This window comes from Oncorhynchus nerka, linkage group LG9a (genome assembly GCF_034236695.1).
Source record: "Oncorhynchus nerka isolate Pitt River linkage group LG9a, Oner_Uvic_2.0, whole genome shotgun sequence".
NCBI classification, from domain to species: Eukaryota; Metazoa; Chordata; class Actinopteri; order Salmoniformes; family Salmonidae; genus Oncorhynchus; species Oncorhynchus nerka.
Genome location: NC_088404.1, coordinates 5690483 through 5700573, shown reverse-complemented (window position 1 = coordinate 5700573; position 10091 = coordinate 5690483). Strand labels below are relative to the sequence as shown.

Sequence of the window (10091 nt, the reverse complement as noted above, 5' to 3'; positions counted from 1 at the left end):
GTTTACTACTGGCCACCCATTCCAAAGCTGACGGCAGCTCTTCGTTAAGGGTTTCAGTGATTCTCATTAACTGTGGTTGCTGATGCGTGTATGTTTGCCTGGTATAATATTATAATGTTTGAATGTTATAATGTAATATGTAATAAAGCCAAGCAGCCACAAGGAGGTCACCTTTCAAGGCAACAGCCACCGGACGCGCGGCATAGATATACCCATAATGCACAGAGACTTCACACTTGAAGAAGTATGGAGATTCCTGTCGGCACGTAGCCGCTATTTTCTCTCTCTCCGCTACTTTTTCCTGTATATTTTTCATATTTATTAACTGGGTCGCAAATGAAGAGACAGAGGCCAAAGTGAAGAGTGGATATAAAGCATATTGAATGTCATGGCAGCTTCTGAACTATACTCCAAGGTAGGCTAATATGATTAGTAGGTTTCTGACAGTGGCATGTAAGTTAGTAGGGACTATAGGATCATTTACGGATAGAGACAACAGTTAAATGAAGTTACGCTATTTTAACAACGTTGGCCTCAGTTTTGTTCTCACAGTTAATTTGTGTGCCTTCATATAACGTTAGGTCATTGCGATAGACTTTTTGCTACATGTCAATAACTGCCACAGACAGTGAAGAGTGATGACACAGCTGTGGAAAGTTAAAGTTACTCGGTGTATATCGCCTCGATTTTAAGAGAATGGGAGTTGAGCGGTTCCTCAACTACTTTGTGAGTTGCATCAAGATTATAAAGTTATTAGTAACATCAATGGTTTTGTTGGTGAGAAATGTCAATGATGATTGTTGACTAAATAAGTAATGTTGTCATCTCATCCATAGTGATATTAAATTGTATATCCGAAGAGAATGGTCACAGATGTTGTTGTTTTTTAAATGGCATTGATCATTTAGATTAGACTCGAATGCAGTTGTGTATCCAGAATAGATTCTGACTGTATGCTTGTTCACAACTGCACTCGGATCAGACAAACTTCCTGTATAAATTAAGACACCGCAGAGCCGGCGCAAAATATGTCTGGGAAAATGTACCACAATCCAGGAATGAGACATCAGTTATACTCTGAATTGTCCCATTATCCAAACTCTTACACCGAGAAGATTGAAAATGCATTTCTCATCCCTGGATTGAGGTACATCCGGTTCTGCAGAAGCTTGTCTGACCCGAGTGTAGCTGTAAGCAAGCATAGGGGTCTGAATCTATTCTGGATAGCCTGTAGTGCAACATTGTCCTTATGTTGACATGTCCATGCATTAACCTGTGTCCCTGTGTCCCTCTACTCCCTCTGTATAATTAGAGTAGATCATAGTAAAAAATGTACGTTTGTTGCCTAGCCATATCTATGACTCGTCGCTTTTTAAGTCCTAGATGTAGCTGTTATGTTGTTGACATGTCCTTGCATTAACCTGTGTTCCCCTGTCCCTCAGTATGCCCGGGTCTGGCTCCCAGATGCTGTGGAGGCATGGAAGCCAGCAGAGCTCACCAAGGACTACACTCCTGGAGACAGGGCTCTGTGTCTACAGCTGGAGGATGGCACAGTGAGAGAGGAGCTGGGTCTGGAGGGGTGGAGAGATGGGTTCTGGGGGGTGGAGGGATGGGTCTGGGGGCGTGGAGGGATGGGTCTGGAGGGGTGGAGGGATGGGTCTGGAGGGGTGGAGAGATGGGTCTGGGTCTGGAGGGGTGGAGAGATTGGTTCTGGGTCTGGAGGGGTGGAGAGATGGAGGGATGGGTCTGGAGGGGTAGAGAGATGGGTCTGGAGGGGTGGAGAGATGGGTCTGGAGGGGTGGAGGGATGGGTCTGGAGGGGTGGAGGGATGGAGGGATGGGTCTGGAGGGATGGAGGGATGGGTCTGGAGGGGTAGAGAGATGGGTCTGGAGGGGTGGAGAGATGGGTCTGGAGGGGTAGAGAGATGGGTCTGGGTCTGGAGGGGTGGAGAGATTGGTTCTGGGTCTGGAGGGTGGAGAGATGGGTCTGGAGGGGTGGAGAGATGGGTTCTGGGTCTGGAGGGGTAGAGAGATGGGTCTGGAGGGGTGGAGAGATGGGTTCTGGGTCTGGAGGGGTGGAGAGATTGGTTCTGGGTCTGGAGGGGTGGAGAGATGGGTCTGGAGGGGTAGAGAGATGGGTCTGGAGGGGTGGAGAGATTGGTTCTGGGTCTGGAGGGGTGGAGAGATGGGTTCTGGAGGGGTGGAGAGATTGGAGGGGTAGAGAGATGGGTTCTGGAGGGGTGGAGATGGGTCTGGAGGGGTGGAGAGATGGGTCTGGAGGGGTGGAGAGATGGGTTCTGGAGGGGTGGAGAGATGGGTTCTGGAGGGGTGGAGAGATGGGTTCTGGAGGGGTGGTGAGATGGGTTCTGGAGGGGTGGTGAGATGGGTTCTGGAGGGGTGGAGAGATGGGTTCTGGAGGGGTGGTGAGATGGGTTCTGGGTCTGGAGGGGTGGTGAGATGGGTCTGGAGGGGTGGTGAGATGGGTCTCGTTGGAATAGAAAGAAGGAACATTTGGATAAAGACCGGGGAAGGGTTTTGACTATGGCTGTTACTGTGGTTTTACAGTCCTCAGAACGTAAATAATCATTGTGTTATCCTGTTTTATTTATGTACCTGGTTGATACATTTACTTCAGACTAAACATATGTTGCTAAAGTTAGTTACCACCTTGACTTGAGTAAGGGAAGGCTTCACACTACAGCTCCAGTGTTGGACACACATGTTCATAAGTAGCCTAAACATGAGATTTGTTTTAGATCAAGCTAGATACAGGGACTGAAACGTAAGAGGCCACATCACCTACGGTGCTTTTACTCCAAACCTTTTTGCTGTTGCACAGCAGCTGACGGTTCATGTTGAGGCATGTAATGCATGTACTTCAGGTATGGAAATAAGCCCAAGATGTTATCCGAGTGGTTGGGCAGAAGAGTATCACCATTTCAACTCTCTATTTAATGGACGCATGGAGGAAAGACTAATTACACTATAAGGAGTTCAATGCTGCAATTAGTCACTTTTTTTGGGGCGACCTGATGAAATTCACATAGAAATGTGAATTATAGATATGTCATTCCCATTGAAAAGCAAGTCTAAGAAGTGGTGGATATGTTCTATGTGCTCTATTTGTATGTTTCTTGTTAAGTTTTTTTAGCGTTCGGTTTTATACACCAGCTTCAAACAGCTGAAAATACAATATTTTTGGTGATGGGAAATCTATTTCACAGCGGTTTTAGATGGTACAATGATTCTGTACACTGTACTTGCTTGTTTTGTCACATAAATTGAAATTAGGGGAACTATTAGAATTTTAGCAACCAGGAAATGGTGGAGCGGTTTCTGCGTAGTGCCTCTTTAATTAATTATAAGGCATACTGTATACAATTCCAACGCTGAATAAACAACCCATATTAGATACATTGCACCATCCGACATAAGCTTGCACTAATTTCCGGTGCTTGTCCAGTGAATATATATGTTTGTTATTGTTATTTTTGGGGTGTTGCTTTCATCTGACTGCGGTTGTTTTCTTCCAGAACTTGGAACACAAGATCGACCCCCAGACCAACAGTTTACCCCCGCTAAGGAACCCTGATATCCTGGTGGGGGAGAATGACCTGACAGCTCTCAGCTACCTCCACGAACCAGCAGTTCTACACAACCTCAAAGTGCGCTTCGTGGAGTCCAAGATCATCTACACCTAAAGAAACACTGCAAGTCCAAAGAAACACTCACACTCCCAAGTCCATCTACACCTACTGCGGTAAAGAAACACTCACACTCCCAAGTCCATCTACACCTACTGCGGTAAAGACACACTCCCACTCCCAAGTCCATCTACACCTACTGTGGTAAAGACACACTCACAAGTCCATCTACACCTACTGCGGTAAAGAAACACTCACAAGTCCATCTACACCTACTGCGGTAAAGACACACTCACACTCCCAAGTCCATCTACACCTACTGCGGTAAAGAAACACTCACACTCCCAAGTCCATCTACACCTACTGCGGTAAAGACACACTCCCACTCCCAAGTCCATCTACACCTACTGCGGTAAAGAAACACTCACACTCCCAAGTCCATCTACACCTACTGCGGTAAAGACACACTCACACTCCCAAGTCCATCTACACCTACTGCGGTAAAGACACACTCACACTCCCAAGTCCATCTACACCTACTGCGGTAAAGACACACTCACACTCCCAAGTCCATCTACACCTACTGCGGTAAAGAAACACTCACACTCCCAAGTCCATCTACACCTACTGCGGTAAAGACACACTCACACTCCCAAGTCCATCTACACCTACTGCGGTAAAGAAACACTCACACTCCCAAGTCCATCTACACCTACTGCGGTAAAGAAACACTCACACTCCCAAGTCCATCTACACCTACTGTGGTAAAGAAACACTCACACTCCCAAGTCCATCTACACCTACTGTGGTAAAGACACACTCACACTCCCAAGTCCATCTACACCTACTGCGGTAAAGAAACACTCACACTCCCAAGTCCATCTATACCTACTGCGGTAAAGAAACACTCACACTCCCAAGTCCATCTACACCTACTGCGGTAAAGACACACTCACACTCCCAAGTCCATCTACACGTGTTGCAGGTAAAAACTAAAGCCTTTAACTCTGTTCTGGTGACTCACTGTAGACTTTGGAGTCCCGTTCACAGGACTGTCAGTTCCGTTCGAGGTAATATAGATAATATAGTAATATAATATAGTGTCGATCATATATTCAGAAGTCCTGACGTTCTGACCTACCGTTCAGAATGTTCTACCTAAATAGGCTTCCTTTAACTGCTGTAAATATGCAATTGTGGTGGAGTTGCAGAGTTTATTTTTTTATCTGGAAATTTCACGTGGAAATTAGATCATGGTTGTCATGGTTGTTATTTCTGTATCTGGCAAAATATTTGTTGTTAACTGCTAATCAGACCTGGGCTATTTGAAGTGTGTGTGTGTGTGTGTGTGTGTGTGTGTGTGTGTGTGTGTGTGTGTGTGTGTGTGTGTGTGTGTGTGTGTGTGTGTGACATTATGTCACTGATTCGATAATGTGAATTCATTCAGGCATCGTGTTGGTTGCTATCAACCCCTATGAGAGCATACCCATCTATGACCATGACATCATCAACGCCTACAGTGGACAGAACATGGGCGACATGGATCCTCACATCTTCGCTGTGGCAGAGGAGGCTTACAAACAGATGGCCAGGTCTGTCAATCACTCGGCTCAATGCTTTGTCCTTGCTTCCTTCCTCTCTTGACGTGATTGGACAGGTCTCCATCACGTGACTTTCAGCTGTCCAGTCATGCAACATCAGTGATGACTTCAAGGAAGGCTGTTCTATCTTGTTCTTTCTTCTTCTTCTAGAGATCAGAGGAACCAGTCTATCATAGTGAGTGGAGAGTCTGGGGCTGGTAAGACAGTCTCTGCTAAGTATGCCATGAGGTACTTTGCTACGGTCAGCGGGTCCTCCAGCGAGGCTAATGTGGAGGACAGAGTGCTGGCCTCCAGCCCCATCATGGAGGTAAAGAGACCACCGGTCTGTCTTTCAATTCAGTAAACTTTATTGATCCTAGAAGGGCAATCGTTGTTGTAAGTCAAAAGGCAAAAATGTTGTGAAGTTTTCAGATAGAGCTGACTACACGTCAATGACATGTTTGTTGCTACAGGATATACAGTCTATCTATCGGAAGGTTCTACGACGTTTTGCCCTGCAGAACATGGCCCACAGCTACTTGTCTGCAGCCAACTACCCAAATGATACCCGGAGCTCGTTCATTCTGGGTTTTTTCTCCCCCCTCTAGGCCATCGGGAATGCAAAGACGACTAGAAACGACAACAGCAGTCGCTTTGGGAAGTACATCGAGATTGGATTCGACAAAAACTATCACATCATCGGGGCTAACATGAGAACGTACTTGCTGGAGAAATCTAGAGTGGTGTTTCAGGTGAGGTCCAATACGTGGACTGTATTTGGTATGGCTGGAGTTCAGGGTGTGTTCTTTAGGGCAAACCGTAGCTAACTGTTTCATACCTACTCAACATGACCTCATTTCTAAGTTTCTCATCTGTAATAAAAAAAATATATAAAAAAAATAATAATTCTTCACTGTATGTTGACTGGGGAGCCTGGGTTTTGCTACAGTCCTCGTTCCTCTTCTTCCTAATGAATTATGGGGCTTTACGATTTTCTAACAAACACATTCCTGAAGAGAAAGAGGTAGTGTGCCACTGGCCCAGTCTGTCTTATTTTTAAAACTCTATTTGATTATACACTTTGTTGTCTTTACAGGCTACCGAGGAGAGGAATTACCATATCTTCTACCAACTGTGTGCCTCCTCACACCTTCCAGAGTTCAAACCTCTCCAGTTAGGTATGGTGTGTTGGTCCCATGTTTTACGAGCGGAAATAAAAGATCCCAGAAATGTTCCATGCGCACAAAAAAAACAACTAATTTCTCTCAAATGTTCTGCACAAATTTGTTTACATCCCTGTTAGTGAGCATTTGTCCTTTGCCAAGATAATCCATCCACCTGACAGGTGTGGCATATCAAGAAGCTGATTAAACAGCACGGTCATTACACAGGTGCACCTTGTGCTGGGGGAGAAATCTAAGGCCACTCTAAAATGTGCCGTTTTGTCACACAACACAATGCCACAGATGTGTCAAGTTGAGAGCTCATGCATTTGGCATGCTGACTACAGGAATGTCCACCAGAGCTGTTGCCAGAGAATTTCATGTTAATTTCTCTACCATAAGCCGCCTCCAACGTTGTTTTAGAGAATTTGGCTGAACATCCCACTGGCCTCCCAACCACAGACTACATGTATGGAGTCATGTGGGCGAATGGTTTGCTGATGTCAACATTGTGAACAGAGTGCCCCATGGTAGCGGTGGGGTTATGGTATGGGCAGGTATAAGCTACGGACAATGAACACAATTGCATTTTATCGATGGCAATTTGAATGCAGAGACACCGCGACGAGATCCTGAGGCCTGTTGTTGTTCCATTCATCCCCCGCCATCACCTCATGTTTCAGCATGATAATGCACGGACCCATGTCACAAGAATCTGTACACAATTTCCTGGAGGCTGAAAAGGTCCCAGTTCTTCCATGGCCTGCATACTCACCAGACATGTCACCCATTGAGCATGTTTGGGATGCTCTCGATCGATGTATACGACAGGGTGTTCCAGTTCCCACCAATGTCCAGCAACTTCACACAGCCATTGAAGAGGAGTGGGACAACATTCCACAGGCCACAATCAACAGCCTGATCAACACGATGTGAAGGAAATGTGTCGCGCTGCATGAGGCAAATGGTGGTCACACCAGATACTGACTGGTTTTCTGATCCACACTCCTATTATTTTTTATTTTTTTAAGGTATCTGTGACCAACAGATGCATATCTGTATTCCCAATCATGTGACATCAATAGATTAGGACTTAATGAATTCATTTAAATGATATTAACTGTAACTTAGTAAAATCTTCAAAATTGCTGCATCTCCAGGAACAGGGTTGGAGTGAAAACCTTTACAGGAGGGTAACTCTCCAGGAACAGGGTTGGAGTGAAAACCTACAGGAGGGTAACTCTCCAGGAACAGGGTTGGAGTGAAAACCTACAGGAGGGTATCTCTCCAGGAACAGGGTTGGAGTGAGAACCTACAGGAGGGTAGCTCTCCAGGAACAGGGTTGGAGCGAAAACCTACAGGAGGGTAGCTCTCCAGGAACAGGGTTGGAGTGAAAACCTACAGGAGGGTAACTCTCCAGGAACAGTGTTGGAGTGAAAACCTACAGGAGGGTAGCTCTCCAGGAACAGGGTTGGAGTGAAAACCTACAGGAGGGTAACTCTCCAGGAACAGTGTTGGGCAGCCAAGTTATACATAAATATAAAAGAATATTCCTCTGAGTAAACAAAAGTAGTATTTTTGTTCTCTATAATCTTACCACTCATGCTTCCATCCAGAGCGTGGAATGCTGCTGTCACGGCAACAGAAAGTCATGCTTCCATCCAGAGCATGGAATGCTGCTGTCACGGCAACAGAAAGTCATGCACTCCATCCAGAGCATGGAATGCTGTTGTCACGGCAACAGAAAATCAAACCATTGTGTGCAGCTATTCCCATGTGTATGAAAGGAACATGTTTCCTCACAGAAAGTGGTTTGATGGAATATCCTTAATGAAATGGCATCCCAAACATAGCGAAAACCTGATCCCAGATCAGGTTGTCATGCTAACTCATTGCAGACTCCATAAACCATGTTTGAATGATTGATTCACAGGAAATCTATGGCAGGTAGATGAGGCTGTTGTTGTTGTGTATGGTTCCTGTCTGCAGGTAACGCTGATGATTTCCACTGTACCAACCAGGGCGGTAACCCTGTCATAGAGGGAGTAGACGATGCCAAAGAGATGTGCAGCACCAGGAAGGCTTTCTCATTGTTGGGTGAGTTAGAAGAGATGTGCTGCACCAGGAAGGCTTTCTCATTGTTGGGTGAGTTAGAAGAGATGTGCTGCACCAGCAAGGCTTTCTCATTGCTGGGTGAGTTAGAAGAGATGTGCAGCACCAGGAAGGCTTTCTCATTGTTGGGTGAGTTAGAATAATTGTGAAACACCCCCAAGCGAATACTTGCAGGGTTGAGCCAGGTGGAGGACCACACTAAACCTGTTTGTAGTCACTAGAGACGACACTAAAAGAGGCTCTTTTTTTTTTTTTCAGGAATCAATGAAACGTACCAAATGGACCTCTTCCAGATCCTGGCCGCTCTGCTTCACCTTGGCAACGTGGAGGTGGAAGAGAGATCGGCAGACAGCAGTACCATCCTGGCGAGTTCAAAACAAAGCTCTTGACTATGTCCCAAAAACGGCACCCTCTCCCCTATTTAAAGCATGACATTTTCTAGCCCTATGGGTCCTCAAATAGGGAGCTCTTTAAGAAGCTCTTATAACACGTTTGACTATTCTCACAGGGGCCGTCCTGCACATTTCCCTGGTCAGCGTAGAGCTATGCTGTACAAGGCATCACACAGTGTAGCCTAAGGGGCTGTTGAAAGTACAACAATGCTGCCAATTCTATGTTGGTTTTGTATGGAATGCTGGCCCTTTTGTGTTCGGGCCAGTTTCCCAGACACTGATTTGTTTAAGCCTAGTCCTGAACTAAAAAACACACTCAATGGAAAATCGGGAATTCATTTTTTTTGGGGGGGGGCCACTGAATCTCCATTGAAAGTGCTACTCAGTCCAGGACTAAACTTTAATCTGTGTCCAGGAAACCAGCCCTTTGTCCCAAACTGATGTTCATGTTGTGTTTGTCCCAAACTGATGTTCATGTTGTGTTTGTCCCAAACTGATATATATATATCATCATTATGTTAGTATATATTATTGTGTCTTTGCAGCCTGACAATAGTCACCTGACGGTGTTCTGTGAGCTGATGGGCGTGGCCTACCAGGACATGTCTCATTGGCTGTGCCACAGAAAATTGAAGACTGCCACGGAGACCTACGTTAAGCCCCTGTCCAAAGTGCATGCGGTCAACGCACGGGACGCGCTGGCCAAACACATCTACGCCAAACTCTTCAGCTGGATCGTAGACCACATCAATGAGGCTCTGCGCTCTGCTGTCAAGCAGCACTCCTTCATTGGGGTTCTCGACATCTATGGGTGGGTGTGTGGTGGTGGTGGTGGGGGTCCGTGATGTTTTCTGGTGTTTACATTGTGAATGTACACTGAGTGTACAAAATATTAAGGACACCTTCCTAACTCTTTTGCCCTGAGAACAGCCTCAGTTCTGTCATGGAAAGAGCAGATGTTCTTAATGCTTTTGTCCGCTCAGTGTATAAATGGTCTCTTGACCTTAGTCATGTTTTTTTCCCCTCCAGGTTTGAAACGTTTCACATCAACAGCTTTGAGCAGTTCTGTATTAACTATGCCAACGAGAAGCTTCAACAGCAGTTTAACATGGTAGGTGTCTGTCTGTCTTGTCTGTCTGTCTTGTCTGTCTGTCTGTCTGTCTGTCTGTCTGTCTGTGGCTCTCTCTCTCTCTCTCTGTGT

The 10091-nt window shown here is 45.8% G+C and overlaps 1 protein-coding gene across 1 annotated transcript in view; it reads left to right on the top strand.

Annotated features, from left to right (window-relative positions):
* The first annotated feature begins 226 nt into the window (after positions 1-226).
* Positions 227-10091, top strand: part of LOC115127315 (unconventional myosin-Va-like) — a 56986-nt gene continuing 47121 nt past the window's right edge. Inside the window, exons 1-11 of the mRNA XM_065022247.1 lie at positions 227-415; positions 1443-1553; positions 3533-3698; positions 5085-5235; positions 5395-5551; positions 5832-5975; positions 6320-6401; positions 8376-8483; positions 8757-8863; positions 9436-9701; positions 9920-10001. Of these exons, the coding sequence (XP_064878319.1) occupies positions 389-415; positions 1443-1553; positions 3533-3698; positions 5085-5235; positions 5395-5551; positions 5832-5975; positions 6320-6401; positions 8376-8483; positions 8757-8863; positions 9436-9701; positions 9920-10001 (1401 nt within the window). The 5' untranslated portion in view covers positions 227-388. The remainder of the gene's footprint in view (positions 416-1442; positions 1554-3532; positions 3699-5084; positions 5236-5394; positions 5552-5831; positions 5976-6319; positions 6402-8375; positions 8484-8756; positions 8864-9435; positions 9702-9919; positions 10002-10091) is intronic.